This window comes from Prinia subflava, chromosome 24 (assembly GCF_021018805.1).
Source record: "Prinia subflava isolate CZ2003 ecotype Zambia chromosome 24, Cam_Psub_1.2, whole genome shotgun sequence".
NCBI lineage: Eukaryota > Metazoa > Chordata > Aves > Passeriformes > Cisticolidae > Prinia > Prinia subflava.
In genome coordinates, this window is record NC_086270.1 from 2,859,685 (window position 1) to 2,878,260 (window position 18,576).

At 40.5% G+C, this 18,576-nt stretch overlaps 1 protein-coding gene across 7 annotated transcripts in view; it reads left to right on the top strand.

Moving 5' to 3' along the window:
• The window catches only part of ZMYM4 (zinc finger MYM-type containing 4), a 41,899-nt gene that overhangs the window by 16,699 nt on the left and 6,624 nt on the right, over positions 1 to 18,576 (top strand). For 5 of the 7 annotated variants that reach the window (XM_063418845.1, XM_063418846.1, XM_063418849.1 and 2 more), the window contains 23 exons: positions 396 to 474; positions 1,175 to 1,427; positions 2,170 to 2,344; positions 2,450 to 2,662; positions 4,602 to 4,752; positions 5,414 to 5,529; positions 5,651 to 5,923; positions 6,413 to 6,563; positions 6,824 to 6,996; positions 7,105 to 7,255; positions 8,323 to 8,463; positions 8,762 to 8,799; positions 9,986 to 10,130; positions 10,307 to 10,425; positions 10,769 to 10,940; positions 11,533 to 11,586; positions 11,705 to 11,884; positions 12,409 to 12,503; positions 12,635 to 12,803; positions 14,503 to 14,654; positions 15,924 to 16,035; positions 17,085 to 17,333; positions 18,209 to 18,338. In XM_063418845.1, coding sequence (XP_063274915.1) covers positions 396 to 474; positions 1,175 to 1,427; positions 2,170 to 2,344; positions 2,450 to 2,662; positions 4,602 to 4,752; positions 5,414 to 5,529; positions 5,651 to 5,923; positions 6,413 to 6,563; positions 6,824 to 6,996; positions 7,105 to 7,255; positions 8,323 to 8,463; positions 8,762 to 8,799; positions 9,986 to 10,130; positions 10,307 to 10,425; positions 10,769 to 10,940; positions 11,533 to 11,586; positions 11,705 to 11,884; positions 12,409 to 12,503; positions 12,635 to 12,803; positions 14,503 to 14,654; positions 15,924 to 16,035; positions 17,085 to 17,333; positions 18,209 to 18,338 — 3,491 coding nt within the window. The remainder of the gene's footprint in view (positions 1 to 395; positions 475 to 1,174; positions 1,428 to 2,169; positions 2,345 to 2,449; positions 2,663 to 4,601; positions 4,753 to 5,413; positions 5,530 to 5,650; positions 5,924 to 6,412; positions 6,564 to 6,823; positions 6,997 to 7,104; positions 7,256 to 8,322; positions 8,464 to 8,761; positions 8,800 to 9,985; positions 10,131 to 10,306; positions 10,426 to 10,768; positions 10,941 to 11,532; positions 11,587 to 11,704; positions 11,885 to 12,408; positions 12,504 to 12,634; positions 12,804 to 14,502; positions 14,655 to 15,923; positions 16,036 to 17,084; positions 17,334 to 18,208; positions 18,339 to 18,576) is intronic. The other 2 variants (XM_063418847.1, XM_063418848.1) reach the window with 2 other exon arrangements.

An 18,576-nucleotide genomic window follows, 5' to 3' on the forward strand; every position in this document is an offset into this window, starting at 1 on the left:
AGTGAGGTCCCAGCTCTATTTCACTGCTATCCTCCTTTATGTGAAGATAAAATTTCTTTCCCAGAATGGGGACAAGGGCTGCAAAAGCATTTCCAGCTAGAAAGTTTGAATGGAAAGCAGAAATTTCCTTTAGCTTTGGCTGAATTCTGAGGTGTCTTGAGTGGAGCTGGAGAGAGGGATGCACCAGGGAGCCCCACCTGTCCCTTTGTGCCCCCTCGGGTGTGGAGCTCTGAGCAGGAGCTGTGTGTGCTGCTCACTTGTCACCCAGCCTTTGGAGCAGGCTTAGGACACCCACTCTTCCCTGAGGTTCAATGCAGTGTTGTGAAAGAATGGAATCATGTAACCTGTTATTACATGTGTGTATTTGTTCTCCTTTTCCTTTCCCTTTGTTTCAGGAGTACGGCCAACAGCCAAAATCTCAGGAAGGGGAGCTGAAAATCAGTGCTGTATTTTCAGTCAGTGGCACTCCTCTTGGTAAGGAATAGGCAAGACTCATTTCATTTGAATCTGTAAAATGTGTCACCTTTGCAAATAGTCTTGCAGGTCACTCTGCATTTTGTTCACTATGTCTGATCCCAGTAGGAATGAAGAACTAGTTTGGTTTAGAGAAAATGAAATTGAGTTTATAAAATAATTGTGGTTTTGAGGCATAGGAAAATTGAGTGTGAAATGCATAGCAGAACTGAATGTGTTAAATAGTCTTAAGCTGAAGGAGGGCAGGCTTAGATTAGGTCCTAGAAAAGAATTGTTCCCTGTGAGGGTGGGGAGGCCTGGCACAGGCTGCCCACAGCTGCTGTGGCTGCCCCATCCCAGGATCAGGTTGGACATTGGCACTTGGAGCAACTTGGGATAGTGGAAGGTGTCCCTGCCATGGCAGGGGATGTAATGGGATGGTCTTTAAAGTCCCTTCCCACCTAAACCATTCTATGATTCCATAGAAGGGATGTTAAAAGTGTATTCTCCATCATCAGAGTAGTTATAAAAATCTGCTATGCAGAAAACCAGCACAGGGCATGTATTTGTGGAGAGTTCATCTGCTATCTGATTCTCCTCTAGACTCCTGACAACCCAAATAAAGCCACGAGCCTTGTGCTTGCCCCTGCACACCAGTGAGCTCTGTGTAATAGATCTGTAACACTTACTCTGTGTTTTCTCTGTGTGGTTTTTTTTTCAGTTCCACAGCTGTCATCAGGTTTCCAGCCTGCTGTGGCATCCTCTGGCATGAGTAAAATGCTACCCTCAGTTCCAAGCACAGCTGTTCGGGTTTCCTGTTCTGGCTGTAAAAAAATCCTGCAGAAAGGGCAAACTGCCTACCAGAGGAAAGGCTCAACCCAGCTCTTCTGCTCCACACTGTGCCTCACTGGATACACCATTCCAGCTTCTCGCCCACCAGCTTCTACCAAGAAAACCTGCTCAAGCTGCTCAAAGTAGGACAGTGCTTTCATTTGTTCTACTAATAATTGATATTCAAGCAAATAGTGAAAGGCTTCAGCTCAGTTCTTGTGCCTCTCGCTGTGTGGGTAGCGCTGCTCCTCTCATGTTTGCCTTCAAAAATTGGTGCCTGATGCTGTTCCTTGTTAATTGGTCTGTCTGCTTGCAGTTTCATTTCTTTAAGTGAGTTTTATATACACATAGATATAAAAGCCTCTGTGGTGCAGAATGCATCTTGTCTTTTTTTGATTTAAATGAGCTAAATATGAAAAACTGTATTACAAAAGGTGCCACATCTTCCTGCTGTTTCAAAATGTCATTGCACTCTCAAAACTACTAACAAGAGTACATTTTCAAAAAGTATTTTATGCATTATTTCTTCTAGAGAAAAATAGATTTATGAATCCCTAAAATGAAGTAAAATGTGTGAGTTAATGTATTCAAGGCAGAATATTTCCTTAGATTCTAAAAAAATAAACTTTTCATTTAGGCTCCATTGTGTGATCTAAGTCCAGCTACAAAATGTTTCACAAAATGCCTACTTAAGAATTGTACTTCTTACTTGTTTCCCTAATGGGAAAGCAAAAATGAAGTCAGATACTGAGACAGCAAAAAATAAAAGTTTGAATTAAATGGATCCACCCCCTCCTGGAGTATGTTTAGTCTCCAGAATAAGCAAGAACAGCAAGTCGACATGAAACCAATACTAATCCTTTATCTCTGTTTGTTTTTCCATAGAGAAATTCTAAATCCAAAGGATGTAATCACTGCCCAGTTTGACAACACAGACTTCAGTAAGGATTTCTGCAGCCAGTCTTGTCTGTCCACATACGAACTGAAAAGGAAACCCATTGTCACCATCCACACCAACAGCATTTCCAGCAAGTGCAGCATGTGCCAGAAGAACGCAGTGGTAATGGCCATTTCCTCATTTGAATTTCTTTAGCTCAGCTCTGCTGTCTCAGAGATGAACACACATTTTCTTTCTGTCCTTGCTGTATATTCCTTTTTTTTCCAGATCAGGCACGAGGTGAATTACCAGAACGTGGTGCACAAGCTCTGCAGTGACGCCTGCTTCTCCCAGTTCCGCTCAGCCAACAACCTGACCATGAACTGCTGTGAATATTGTGGAGGGTACTGCTACAGTGCCTCTGGCCAGTGTCACGTCCTGCAGATAGAGGGACAGTCCAAAAAGTTCTGCAGTTCCGTGTGTGTGACGGGCTACAAGCAGGTACATGTGATGGGACAAGGGGGAAGGATTCCCACTGCCACAGGGAAGGAATTGGGAAGGAATTCTTGCCCATGAGGGTGGGCAGGCCCTGGCACAGGGTGCCCAGAGCAGCTGTTCCTGCCCCAGCATCCCTGGAAGTGTCCAGGGCCAGGCTGGACAGGGCTTGGAGCACCCTGGGATAGTGAAAAGTGTCCCTACCCATGTCAGAGGGTGGAACAGGATGGGATTTAAGGTCCCTTCCAACCCAAAACATTCTGAGATTCCCTGATTCTGTATTTGGACAAAATACTAAAAATAGAATTCATCTATTTTTTTATTAGATTTTAGGTGTTTTAAGGAACACTCAGTTTACTGGTTGATTATTTCAGTTACTGTATTGGTCTAAGGTAACTGCTTTTGTCATTTCAAGAATAACAGAATCATTAAGGTTGGAAAAGCCCTCCAAGATCATCAAGTCCAACCTTCAGCCAAATACCCCAATGCCCACTAAACCATATCACAAAATATCACAAGTCAAAGTGTGTTTTGAACACTTGCAGGGATGATAATTTGCTGCTTAATCTTTGCCCAAACATGTTGCTCTGTTCTTTCCTCACCACTGGACCAGCTACGACAATTCCAGTGGTGGGAGAAGACTCCCCCCAGCAGCAGCCATCTGTGACTGTTTTCAGCCTTGAGATGCTCCCTAAAGAGTTTTCTTTATTAAATTGTAGCCTTTGAATTAAGTGGAAAGGAAAAGTAATAATTAGTTGATAATTATGATTTTAACTTTTAAGCTTTTCATATTTATTTTTGATTCTCGAAGACCTGAGCATTTAAGAGAACCTTAATTTATTATAATAGCCCAATTATTATTGAATGATTTATTCTAATGCAATTACAAATTGCCATCAGATAAAAGAATGGAACTTCATTTTATGACTTGACTCTGCTATCCCATTATCCAGGCCACTTAGGTCAAAAAAGGCCTAATGAATTAAAAAAAATTGTGGTAAATGTATTTCATCCAGAAAATTACCTTCAGAATTACTTATCCTCTGAAACAAATCTGGAAATAAAATTAAATAAGCTGGAAACATTTTCATGCTGCTTTTATTTCACATATCAAAACCCCATATGTGATAGTTCCCTTGAAAATGCAGTATATTTAAAGCTTATAAGGGTAAGTCAAATCTGATTTAATTGATTTTTAAACAGCATTCAGCACAATTCTCAGGTGCATTCTGATAGTTTCTGGAGGTTTGTGGCTGTTTTTAAATCCCTAAAAGCTTATACTCTGTTCTGTCCTGTGAAGAGCTGGAATAGCTGGTGATAGAACAAAGTGCATTTTTAAGGCTGTCATACTAAAATAATCTGCTGCACTAATTCTCAAAGTTTCTCCCCAAACTTAAAGACCTTAAAAAACCCTTAAACACAGAAAATGCATCTATGAAAGGCTTTTTCCTGTGTCTCTCTTCAAAAGAAGTTTGTAGACCACACAGTGAAAACTGTGATTATTACGAGCAGATGGATCTCTCTCCCATTTTGCTGTCAAACATCATCAGGGGACCTGCTTCTCCCTGTTCCTTGTTTCCTCATCTCTTATTGGGAATATTCTTTACAAGCACAGCTGATGCATTAAAAACCATGAGCAAAATGTCAATTCTCAGCAAGGTGTTGGATACAAGGTACTGATCTGTGCTAGTACAACCTGTGTGAGTGTTTGCAGTACCCAGCCAGCCTGGTGCTGGTTAAAATGCTCAAACCAGAGCTAAAATCAGTGAATCTTCACCATAAAAACCACAATTTTAAAACAAGTGCTGTCTCAAGCACACCGGCACATTTTATAAATATTTTATAAATAAATATTTTATAAATATTTTATACATTAGCAACAAGTTCCAGGTTAATAAAAAGATGCCAAGTTTCAAATGAACAACCAATTTCCATGTTTCCACAGAAGTCAGCTAAAATTACACCCTGCACACTGTGTAAATCTCTGAGATCTTCAGCCGAGATGGTGGAGGCCGCAAATAACTTGGGGAAGATGGAACTGTTTTGTTCTGTTAACTGTTTGTCAGCATACAGAGTAAAAATGGTCACTTCTTCAGGTAAGCTTATCCTTTTACACCTATAGAAACTGAATTTCATGTGGCTCATATCCCAACTTTATTTGTCTTGAAGTTTAAGGGTGATATTCTTTTTTTTTGGGAGGGTGAGAAGTGGCTTTTTTTTAAAGGGAAGTGCTGAGATGGGAAATAAAGGGCATTCCATAACAAATAAACGTAGCAGTGACAGTACAGCTATTTCAGTTTTGGTTTTAGGGAGCTTAAACATGATAACCAGTCTTAAATCTATTTTTTGCTCTTGCAAGTGCAGCTGATGGGTTTCCCAGAGGACAAACCTCTTGTGTGGACGTGTGCCATCCCACTGCTGGGGCTTTTCTGCCCCTCATTCCTTGGGCTGATCAGCTTTATTACCTCTATCCAATGTTGCATGGAGCTAGGCAAACATTTTCAGCTATTTTTCATGTGGAAATAGAAAAATGCTTACTGACATCCTAGGGATACTGGGAGATTAATTAAATTTCTGGCAAGCAACAGGCAGAGCAGCTGCAGTGTCTGCTTCTGAATCTGTGGAAATGTTGTGTCAGGCTTGTGTCTGTGCCTTGGCTCATCATTCAGACTCTGTTTTTGTATGCACGGTGCAAAATTAGCTGCAATACAACTTGATGTTGCATAAATCACTTTTTCTTCTCTGTTCCACCCTCAGGTGTTCAAGTTCAGTGCAACAGCTGTAAAACCTCAGCAAACCCTCAGTATCACTTGGCTATGTCAGATGGGAGCATACGCAATTTTTGCAGCTACAATTGCGTAGTAGCTTTTCAGGTGTGGTGTTTTCAGGATTTCTTCTTAGCTAAATTAACAGAATGTTAAATTAATGGTGGAAATACTCAGGTACAAGATGTAACCCTGTCAAGTAAAGCCTGTGTGGTTTTTTTCCCCACAGAATCTGTTCAACAAACCTGCAGGACTGAACTCCTCGGTGGTGCCCCTGTCTCAGGGCCAGGTCATTGTGAGCATCTCCTCGGGGACAGCAGTCTCAGCCACTGGCACCACGTCCACTGTGTCCCCCAGCTCCACCAGCACCCCAGCTGCAGCAGGGCTCCAGAGGTTGGCTGCCCAGTGCCAGCAGGTCACCTTTACCCGCTCTGTTGTGAAAATCAAGTGTCAGCACTGTAGCAGATTGTTTGCCACCAAGCCAGAGTTGTTTGACTACAAGGTAATGAAGATTAGGGCTTTCAAAGCTCTTTTTTCACAATAGAAACACAAAAAATTGTCATTTACGTGCACTGGTCTGTCAGTAGTGCTTTGTTGCTTGCAAAGACCTGCTGTGGAGGGTTTTGAAACTGGTTTGGTTTAAGCAGTATCAAATTAATACTGATACTAACTCTATGGTCTTAAAACCAGAAAAGAAGGAACTCAGAAAAAAACCCCAAACCAAATGATTGCCTGTCTAAATAAACACATCCCTGTCTCTTGGACCCAGGCATGTTCCTTTTAATCCAAGGACAAAGCACATTGGTGAGGGCTTTCCACAGGAAATTTTGCTTTATTATAAAACTAAATGGGGGGACTCATTTGCAGGTGCTCTGTTGCTGATTTCTAAGGGTATAAATACTCTTCTGCATTTCTATTAACAATTTAAATGTATTATCTGGGATGTGACTCATTCAAACACTGAAACCAAAACATTCTGGCTCTGTTGCAGGGTAAAACGTTCCAGTTCTGTGGGAAGACCTGCTGTGATGAGTATAAGAAGAAGGGCAATATGACAGCTTTGTGTGAATACTGCAGGTTTGAGAAAATTATCAAGGAGACAGTGAGATTCTCAGGCATAGATAGAACATTCTGTAGTGAAGGTAAGAAAGGGCAAAACCCTGTCTCAGAGAAATGAAGTCACAACTGTTTGGCCTTAAAATTATCAGTACTCCTAAAAAAATCTAATATTTTTAAGTTAGGAATCTGTTTTTAAGGTTTAAAAACACAGAACCCTGTTCACACTTTACATTTTAATGGTATGTTTTAATTAATTATTACAGACATCACTAAATACAGGAATTAGGAGCACTGAGGGATTGTCATGTTGGTATTAAAGAGTGTTTTTGCTGTTTTCTTTTAGTTTGTAAACTGCTCTATAAACACGACATGGCTAAGCGCTGGGGCACCCACTGTAAAATGTGCAGTTACTGTTTACAGACTTCCCCCAAACTGGTCCAGAATCACTTTGGGGGCAAAACAGAGGAATTTTGCTCAGAGGAGTGCATGTCTAAATTCACAGTTTTGTTTTACCAGGTAAGCAATATCATCACATCCTGTAGGTTTTTATACATTGTTGTTTTAAACACCACCTTGTTGGTGTTTCCAGGTGTGTTCAACTTCTCCCTCCCTCTGTTTTCCTAGATGGCAAAGTGTGATGGTTGTAAGAGACAAGGTAAACTCAACGAGTCCATCAAATGGCAAGGGGAGATGAAGCATTTTTGCAATCTGCTTTGTATTCTGTTGTTCTGTAAACAGCAAGGTGCTTCAGACCCTCCACTCCCAAACAACACAGGTAAAGCTCCCTTTAAAGGCTGGGGATTAAAACTGCCTTTTGATTTGTGGGGTAGTGAGATGGATGTTTATCTGCAAACTCACTTCAGTGAACTCTCTAAGATCTGTCTTCTCCTGGGGAGTTTCTGTTGCTGTTGAGCGGGCTCAGGTGTAGATTGCTCTAACTTGAGATCATTTCAAACTTCTGTAGGTAGGAAATGCAATTGCTTCGTGTACCAAACAAAATTTAAAGAAGATAAAGCAAAGGCACTTGCTTTCAGTCACTTTCATGAACCAAAGGCCTGTTTCATTGGGGTAAAATGTACTGATATCTAATGCAGACATGCTGAATATCTAGCTTGTCTTCATAACACCTTGAAGATATGGTAGAATGTTAATATTCTTTTAATAATCAAGTGGTGAAATTAATAGACTTAATGGTTTTAAATGCAGACTCCTATACATGCACTTAAACCAGCCACTTCTGTGCAGTCTGGCATATGGAGAGTTCCCATTTCTGTGTTATTAAGTGTTGATCCTTGGGAATTATCAATCCCAAAGTTTACAAGTTTCCTTGAGCAGGTGGAATGGGAATGAGGATAGGAATGAAGCCCACAGGAATAGGAACTATGAATTTCTGTAGGGAATGAGACACAAAGGGATGAAACGCCCACAAAGACAGGAAAGGAAAGGGAAACAAAAGGCAGGAATATCACTGATCCTAAAGAGGGGCATAATTTCCCACTGAGTGATGGTGGCTGCAAGAGTAAGGGACCCAAAAGCAATAAAATACTAACTGGAAGTTTTTAGTGTGCACCAGGCCGTGTTCAGCTTGGTGCACATTGTTTCAATTTGGTGCACATCTGCTGCTTACATTGGTGGGAGCTCTTTTCCCTTCTTGCTTGATTTGCTTGTGGAACCAGCTCCTGTTTAAACTGAAATTCTGCAGCTTGACACCTACATCCCCTTCTCACACAGCAGCCTCTTTCATCTGGAGACAGATCTGAAGGGTGGGTGTTGTTTCAGAAATGCTTTTTTTCTCGATTATCTTACTGCTTATTCTCATTTTCTTCTGTCTACTGTGTCCAGCAAACCTTTCCATGGCACCAACCTCCTCCTCAGGCCCTTCTTCTTTAAGAAAGGACTCAACCCCTGTCATAGCAAACGTGGTGTCCCTTGCAAGCACCCCAGCTGCCCAGCCTACTGTTAACTCCAACAATGTTTTACAGGGTAAGGCAGCTGAATACGATGCCTGTACTTTTACATATCTATTCCTGAACATTTATATTTGCTCAGGGATTTTATTTTTTACTGAGAACAGCAGCCACTCCTTCATTATGCTTCACATCAGTGCAGGTGATATTGCATTTGTCCTTCCTTTAGCTAGGTATAACTAATGAGTTAAATTTATGTACATACATCAGGAAATGAGTTTTAATTGGAATTCTTTTTCTTGACCTTGGCAGAATATGGATTGTGGTTCTTGATGATAAGTAGACATGTTATTGTATGTTTTTTTTCTTCACAGGTGCAGTCCCTACTGTGACAGCAAAAACAATAGGAGATGTAAGTTTTACAAGGGACTTTTCTCAGTTTTGCCCAGATTGTATCAATAACAAGTAAAATATCTGAGAATTTGGCACCATCATTTTGTAACTAAATTTTGATTGGGATTTAAAATCCATCCATCTTGCAGATGCTTTTTTAAACATGGATAGAACTTACCTGGCACAAGTCTTGTTGTGTCCACTGACAGATTGGACGTTTTAAGGCAAAACTTGTCAGATTGTAGCTCTTGAAGTGCCTGTGGTTCCCGAGTAATTCATGTGTGGCTTCTGCACTCGAGGGTGCTTTTTGTGCCCAGAAGTGGGATAGGATGGCAAAAGGAACAGCCTGGGCTGCTGGGACTGACATGACCAAGCTCCTGCAGCTTTGTTTTCCTTCCCCACTCCCTGGCACTGTGGTAACAGCTGTGGGCAACCACTGTCACCACCAGCCTGGGGTTAACTCTGAGAGTTCCTATTCTTGAGCTCTTGCAGGTACGTGGTGTAACATCCTGCAGCTCTCCTAAAACACAGAGATTCTTTTATGTAGTTTTGGTTCTGGAAGACTGACAGCTTTGCTTTTAGCTGGAGTGTCACTTATGGATTCGAGTATGAGTTTTCCCTCTTGAAATAGATCCTGTTATTTGAATGCATGACTGAAAATTACAGTTAGCAGGACATGGAATTAGCACAAGCATGAATAGTCAGTCTATGTGTATCAGGAAATGATACTGCTGCTGCCAGCATTGCTGTTCATTTTTTACATTTATTTGTTTTCAATGGTTTCACATTAGTTTACTCAGTTTTATCGGTGTCTGTATCAGCCAGACTTTTAGTCATCAAAAGTATCTTAACATAATTCCTCTATATCTCTGCCATCAGTAAAATTCCAAGGTCAAAAGTTTATAGCAGTTATTTGACTACAGAAACCAAATATTCTTGCAGATTTGTTCACTGCACTGTTAACAAAATTAGCTTTATTAGCAAAATTAGCTTTAAACAACAAGATTGTTAGATTAAGTAAATTGAGATGGAAACCAGAAAGCACCAAATAAGCAAGCTTATTTTGCAGTAGTTTTTAAATGATCATTTTTATCAGCAAATACAGTTTTAAGTTGTTCAGCTTCCCCTAATAGAGAATAAACTCTAGTCTTATGTTATCCTTCAAACCAATACTGACTCGACCCTCATTTGTGTTTTCCAAACAGGCAAGTACCCAGACAGATGCCCTAAAGCTCCCATCATCAAAACCACCCAGACTTCTGAAAAACAAAGCTTTATTGTGTAAGCCAATCACCCAGACTAAGGCCACCTCGTGCAAACCTCACACACAAAACAAAGAAAGCCAGACAGGTGAGTGTCTGATCTCCTACCCCTGTTGGAATTGTCTGTACTGCAGTTGAAGGAATAATTCATGATTTACGTAACAGAGAATATTTTTGAATGTATTGTAAAACCTTAACTGGTTTTCTGGTTGTTGTATGGTATTTTCCAACAGTTTTTGGTTTGTTCTGTTTTTGCTATGACAGAAGAAGCACCTGCTCCACCCCAGATCATTGTGGTACCTGTTCCTGTACCAGTGTTCGTGCCAGTGCCCCTCCACCTCTACACCCAGTACACACCAGTTCCCCTGGGGATGCCAGTTCCTGTAAGTTATGCTGCAGTTCCCTACAGGAGGCAGTGTTTGCAGGCTTGCTTTGCATCCAGCACACCCAGCACTGTGGCACTGGCTGTCGTGTCTGGTCATGGAAGTGATATTTTGAGTCCTTGAAGCCATTGCCCTCCTTATTACATCATATTTGATTAAACATTGTCACACAAAACTACCAAATTGTAGGGAAAGCAAAAAGCTGTCCAGTCTGGAATTATTTTTAACTTAATTTTAGCAGTCCTAAAATGCAAATAAGGTTAAATGGGAGGGACCTCCCTTGTGTATTTGCTGTTTCCCTTCACCCCTAAGTATGTTCTGATATTTTCCATGTGTTCCATAGGTACCAGTTCCCATGGTCATCCCAGCTACCCCAGATAACGCTGATAAGATCGTTGAAAATAATCAGGAAAACAAGGAAAAGATTTCCATTAATCCATTTGAAGCTGATCTCCTTCAGATGGCAGAAATGATTGCAGAAGATGCAGAGAGAGAAAAAACACATTCTCATGGTGGTAGGTTGTGGCTTTAAAAAGGATGAAAATTTGAAATGCAGTGAGGTGAAGGTGCTCTCACCACAGAAATTTCCCTTTCCCTGATTCTAGATGCTGATTTGACTTGTGGTGACAGGAATAGGTTACCAGAGGTAGAAACCTCCAGATCAATACATCATATGTTAGAAGGAAGATCAAAATCAAGAAGACAGAGCAGCTGCCTTAAAAGCAAATTTTCCTATCAGTTTCTTTATGGAGGATTATTGAAGGGTGAGGGCAGAGTTTGTTGGATAGTGACCAATGCTTGTAATGAAAGTGGAACAAGCTGGAAAGAGATGAACAAAATATCCTGCTGGTCTACAGATAACTCAAAGAACAAACAGGAAAGGATGGAAGCCCTTGGAAAAGCAAACCTAGATAAATTCTGCATTTCTGTTTCCCCTGCAATAGCATGACCAAGGCAGAAAGCTGTTAGGAGAACTCCAGTGAGGAGAAGGCACAGCATGTGTGTTCATTATGACCTAATACATGTTTTTTGCTGTTCAAAGTATTTTATATTAGTTGTGCAACCTGTCAGTCGTGTGTAGATACAGATCTCCTTCTTTTTCCAAAGGATCTCAAACATCTGAGCACGAGCTATTCCTGGACCCCAAGATATTTGAGAAAGGTCAGTCAGATTTTTTTTGTTTTGCAAACAGATTTTGATCCTGCTGCAATTTTTTCTTGCAAACTCGTGGTTCTGCCTTTCCTGTGGCACATATTCCCTGTGATCCCTCTCGTTGCAGACCAGGGCAGCACGTACAGCGGAGATCTGGAGTCAGAAGCAGTGTCCACTCCACACAGCTGGGAGGAGGAGCTGAATCACTACGCCTTACGATCCAATGTCCTGCCAGAACCTGAACCAGAAGTCAAGCCCTTCTCCAAAGGTGATGTGGAACAGGACCTGGAGGCAGATTTCCCATCAGGTCGGTGTCATGTGAAGAAAAATGTTGTTTTATAAAAGCACACACAATTTTCTGTGTGAGTGTTGTCCCAGCAGCCTGCTTGTGTGTTTTCATGTAGTGACAGTGGATGTTTAAAGCTGCAATAGTTGATCAACTCCACAAAAAGTTACTATTTTTAGGACATTACTGCTGTCTTTAAAGACAGCACTCTGCAGAACCCCTGATAGGAGTAGCAGGAAGTTCTTGCTTGCCTGCTTTGAATTCATCACTTCTGTTCCCTGGGTATATCCCATGTGAGTGGCAGCTAAGATCATATTTGCTTTAATAAATACACCCACTGTTATGGGACCTTTTTTATCCTATTGAGAATTTACTATATACAGCAAGTGCACAGATTGCTTAATTAGTCAAATATCAGGATTATTTGAATATACAATGTGATTGTCAGCTGTAAGGTGTTCCATAGTATCTCAGTGACAGTGACACTTCTACCTGGGCTGCTGAATCATATGATTAAACTCTTCATGGTGTTGATTTGACTTCAGACTCATTTGACCCTCTCAGTAAAGGACCTGGTTTGCATTCACGTTCACGGGCGAGACGGAGACACAGGGATGGCTTCCCACAGCCAAAAAGACGGGTAAGGAAAAATGCTTTGGAACACAAATCCTTTACATTTTGAAATAACAACATTATGTGCCCTAATCTAACCATCTGTGGATGAGGAGCTGATTAAATGCTGCTTTTTTGGATGTCTTTGCTTGCCTGCAGGGCCGGAAGAAGTCTGTAGTTGCTGTGGAGCCTCGGAATTTGATGCAGGGCTCCTACCCTGGCTCTGTTTCTAGGATGACCCTAAAGTACATGTATGGGGTGAATGCCTGGAAAAACTGGGTCCAATTGAAAAACGCACAGGAGGAACAAGGGGACCTGAAGTTTTCAGGTAAATTTGTCTCTCAGTGGAGAGAGAAATACTTGAAGAGCACTTGGCTTGATTCATTGTTTAAGTAAAAATTAGGATTAGATGTCACTGAGTTTTGCAATACCCATGAGTGGAGAATAGATTTTATAAAAAATCTGTCTTGCACCTTTCCATGCATTTAAAAATCGCAGCTATTACATTCTTAATTGATCTGTTTCCTTTTAAAAAGTCTCTAAGGCATTAGAAATCTCCACTTTGCCTCCCTTTGCATGCAGTAGTTCTTCATTTGTAGCACAGATGCTTTATGCAGCTGCAGAGCTGTTCTGAGCTATTATAGAACCATGAAATTACAGATTTATCAGGCCATAATTCTAAGTTGACAACACCAACTTGGCCCCATCCATTTTATCTGTAGCTGGCACATTTCCAAGGTATTTATTGGTCAGCAGAACTGTTTGCTGTAAAAAAATTGTGTGATCCAACATCAAAATCTGAACACCTTATTTCTAGGCTTCACAGCTGGAAAGAAAATTTCATTTCTGCCCATTCTGTACTGCAACCTGTCTGAAACTAACTTCATTGCTCCTCATGTCTCACAGGGGTGATAGATAATAATGACAATTAAATACGATTTTGTTTATTTTTTCCAATGATGAATTTTTTTTTTTTTTTACAAAAGCCCAGCAGAACTGGGATTTGGCAGTGTTTAACTCCCCTTTTCCCTGGTCTCAGATCTTACATCGTTGCACTGAGTTTTGTGGGCAAATTTTCAAGAGTCAAGCAGAGAATTTAAATTAGGAATAGAATTCAGCTCTTTGGGAATAGTGGGGAAGAGAGCAAACCACAATAAATACTTTTGCAATTTAAAGAACTAAGCATGGCAGGACTTAGATAAGAAAGACCCCAAAGGGAAAAATTCTAGTTAGTATGAGATCTGCTTTTTCATCTCTTACTTGGAATTTTTGTTGTCACTCCATGAGAACAGCTGGGGTTTATTTCCCAGAAGAGGAGTATTCACATGAGTTACTGTGTTTTCTTCTTGAGGCCAAGGAAGTCAATATTATAGTCATTTCCAGGAAACTGTGCCCACTCCAAGAAAGATTCCCTTATTATTATCATTCCCTGCTTATTCCCAAGCAGGCACTTCTGAGGTGTGGAGCAGCCAAGCCTGGGAATTTCATTGCAGATCATTTGATCAATCAATTCCTGATTGTGCTGCTTCCCTTTCCAAACTCCCTGCATGTCCCAGTGAACTTTTCCCTCCTTCTTCCTTTAAGAATTGGGATATGCTCAATTTATTTGAGTGGGACTCAACTCATGTCCAGAAATACTCAGGGTGTTTCTCTGGTGAGTCTCTCACTCCCCTGAGTGCAGCTGGAGGGGTGAAACCCCTTTATCATCCCCAGCCTGCCTCGAGCTCATTGCACCCATTGCCGTCCCACATTTTGGGTTCAGCAGGCTCCCAAACATTTCCATGTCTGGGCTCTAAATTCCTGCAGCCTCAGCACTCATTGTAAGGTTTATACTGATTGCACATGCAGCTGATCTGGGTTTTATTGGCCAAATCATTCTCAGCCAACAAACAGGAAGGAGTTCACCATTTTATCATTCAGTTCATGTATGAGAAAGGAATTTTGGAGTTCTGCCTACATGAAATAATAAGGAATGTGGAAAATTTAATGTACTGAATTGATTTTTCTAATCGTTTCCTCGGCCCTAGTTCATCCTGTGAAGCTCAAGGAGGACATTCTCTCATGCACATTTGCTGAGCTGAGTTTTGGCTTGTGCCAGTTTATTCAAGAGGTGCGGAGACCAAACGGAGAAAAATACGACCCTGACAGCATCTTATACTTGTGCCTTGGAATTCAGCAGGTAACTCTGGGAGCTGGGGACTCTGAGAACACACAGAACCTGCTCTGGTTACTTATGGGATACCCACAGTCCCACAGAACAGCTTGGGCTTTGTAGAGGAGGCAAGAATATCTCTTTTTTGTGTTTCATTGTTTGCCTTAGTCCCATAAATGACCCATTTCTCTGGACTTTCTTATGGTCACAGTGACCAAGTTCTTCCATCCTTACAGGAATGTGATGTGAGGGCTGAGTGTTTAGACACAAATATTTGGATTTGGAATTTTTTGGATCATTTTTCATGTGTAGGAAAGATTTGCTCCACAGAAATCCTTGTTGTAAGATGGAATGGTTTACATCTAAAATAATTGCACAGTGTTTCTCCAATATCTAAATTTATCTTGCCCAGGAAGGATTCTCAGTGACAAGACAGGTTCCTGTTGTCTTGGCAGTATTTACAGAGAAAATACATTGGGAATAACTGCACTGTAATTAGTGAATACTGAGAATAATGTAGTAAGTTCTTATTACCAGCCTTGCAACAGTAGCAGCACAAACCTAGAATAATGCTAATTTGTGTTTAAAACTCAATGTTCAGTGCATTTCTGTTTACTTTAGAACAGCCTGCTTGGTCCTGTTCTGAAAGACTCATTTTGAGATAAAGAGTCAAAAGCTATTTTGATGTAAAACCTATTTAATTAGATATGGAATTACCTTTTTTTTTCTCTTTGCTATGCTTGGACAAAATGTGGAAAGAGTTAAAATTCAAAGTTCATTGATAAGCTCTAGGAGTATCAGAGACTTTTATGTCATAGTTTTGACTTATTTGTGGATACAAACTCTGGACTTTTAGAAAACTTTTTTAAACTGCTCCTTGACAAATTAAAGGAAGTTTTCTTCCTTGGTGCTGCAAGCTGAACAATTTCAGCAGCCTATGTCTCTTGCCAGGAGGTATTAACATATAAAGTTCTTTTCAACAGAAAAATACTCAATAACTATTCTGTTTTTTATAGGCAGAGTCTCAAGAATATTAAGAGGAAGATGATTTTGCAGAAAACAGCTGTAGAGCTTGAAATAGTAACCACAGTTCTTGCCTGGATCTCTCTTTTCATAGTGGAGTGGTCCCAATCCCTACAGAAAATTTAATTTGCTATTTTACTAGAGATTTCACCAAAGTATTTAGCCCCATAAGACAATGGGACATAAGAAAGGAAAAGAATTTGATGTGCTGCATCTTCTCTACAATGTTATATAATCATAAACTCTTTGTCTTGCTGGTTTTTTCTCTTGTAGTACCTGTTTGAGAATGGTAGAATAGATAACATTTTCACCGAGCCCTATTCCAGGTTTATGATTGAACTTACAAAACTTTTGAAAATCTGGGAACCTACAATTCTTCCAAATGGTAGGACAATTCTTTTGTTTGATGTAGCTGCATGACAAAGCTGTATCATAAATTAATTGTTTCTCAGGGCCAGGAAGAGAATGTAACTCACATTAGTCTCCCCTCTCTACACCATGGATTTTATGTCTGTTTTAAGTTATGATTACACTTAAATTTATCTTTGCCTTTCCAATCCTTGGAAAGAAAGGATACCCATTCTGGCACTCAACACATTCATTTTCTTCTTCCCTCAAGTTTTAGCTCTTTTTTTTAAATACAAGTGGCCAGAATTTAATACTCTATTCGAGATGAGGTACTGCAAAATCTGTGTACAGTTGCACTGATATTTCCCTCTTACTGCTGGAAATACTCCTGGTGAGTTTGGGGATCACATTAGCAAATCGTTGGAATCTTGTCTCAACTCCAAATTAAGATTTCCCAAGTTCTGTAGACACTTTTAATTGGTTTTCAAGCCTGATTATGTGGTTTATGGAGCTGGACACCAGCCCTATGAGCACACAACATCTTTAGAGTATCAGTGAAATTTGAGTAAAGTTGGCAACTCCACAACTGCCTTTTCATTTAGAAAAATGAACTTTTTATTTAATACAGAAATAATCCAATCACTTATAGTTTGCTGCACACAGTGATTTTTTTTACAACCAATTTCTTCTAAGCCCCATATCTCCTAACTGACTTACAATAATCACAATGGGCTATTTATACACAAAATGAGACAGTTTAAACTCATTCTTCACGTTGTAGGAATTACACATTGTTGCAGTTGGCTGACTGTGGTTTAATACAATGAAATTAGAACTTAGTGAGAATCTGCTGGTGTCTGCAGTTCCATTTTATCCTTCTCTTCAGGTATTGGAAGATCATGCTGCTCCACAGCTTGGTTCTCCATGCTCCCTCTTACATTTGTGCATGCAGTATTCTGATTTTATTGGATTACTGATGATAGGTGTGAATTTGATTTCAAATGTGGTTCATTACTAGAGGTTAGCTGAAAGAGGATTTATATGCATAAATAACTATTTTCTTTTTTCTTTGCCCGTTCTTTGTAGGTTATATGTTCTCAAGAATTGAAGAGGAACACTTGTGGGAATGTAAGCAGCTGGGTGCATATTCCCCCATCGTTTTGTTGAACACCCTTCTGTTCTTCAACACCAAATACTTCCAACTAAAGAATGTCAGTGAGCACCTGAAACTGTCCTTTGCCCATGTTATGAGGCACACCCGAACTCTGAAGTATAATACTAAGATGACATATTTACGTTTTTTCCCACCCTTTCAAAAACAAGAGGTAGAATCAGGTGAGTGCTCTGTGATCATTGGCGTTTGGGCAGTCACATTTTTGTGGTCTGAATTACAGAACCAGAGAATTCTGTGATTTTGGATTGTTTGCTTCTCTTAGAAAGGACTGGGGAGAAATATGTTCTGCAGTAAGCAGAGCTAAGCATATGCTGTTATGTATTCTGAATACATTTGCAGTATTTTTCACTGCTGTAAAGAGAAATTCTGAGCGAGCCAAGGCACCCAGGAAAAATTTAAAAAGGAGATTTGGCTGCAAATTTGTTTAATAGTCTTTCATAACATCCTCAGCTTGCATAAAGCTCTATTAATACTGCAAGAGTTAAAGGCCTTTTTTGAAGTCCTTTTCTCAGCACTTCATAATAGTGGGTTTTGCAGGTCCAGACCTTGATTGTGCCTTTTTAATTCCCATATTTGTCTTGGGTCTGTGAGACCAGGCAGCCCCAGTGGAGAACAACAATATGGGGCTTGCACTCAGAGCCAAAGACACACAGATTTTTGTTCTCAGTTAATTTTGGCATTTGGGAAAGGGAAGTCTTTGATCCTTTTGACTTCTTCAGTTTATAGTTCCAATGCATTACATGAATTTATCTTTAATAAATAAAGTTATGTCCTCCATGTTTTCCTGCAAATTCTTGTGGGTTTTCTAGATGAGGAATGGGCTGTGGACTTGGCCTGTAGGATGTGCAGTCCTTTGCCCAGCCAGCACATCCCACCAGGTGACCGTGGTTGGATGGTGACATGGGACAGAAGCAGTTCAAGGAATGGGTTTGGGTGATGCAGAGTCACCACTGGGTGCTGGGCTGACACACCAGGCTTTGTTCCTGAAGGTGCTGCCTTTCACTGAACTTCTGTGATGCTGTTTTTGTGTATCCAGATAAATTATCAGTAGGCAAAAGGAAACGCAGTGAAGATGAGGAGGTTCCAACAGCAGTGGAAATGGCTGAAAACACAGATAATCCCCTCCGGTGTCCAGTCCGACTTTACGAGTTTTACTTATCAAAATGGTAAGTGATAGAACTTGAATTTTGGTCTGTTTGTAGACTAGAACAGGCATCTGGGGAAGGAGCCCACTCAGACCCTCTGTGCCTGTGCTGTGGTTCCTCTCCCCAGTTCCCAATCCCTCAGTGGGAGCAGAGCAGGAATTCCAACAGCAGCACTGCTGTGAGACCCTCAAATAGGGTTTTTTATTACTGGTGTTGAGTTACAGAGAGAGATGTATTCTTTAAATAACTAAATTCTTTG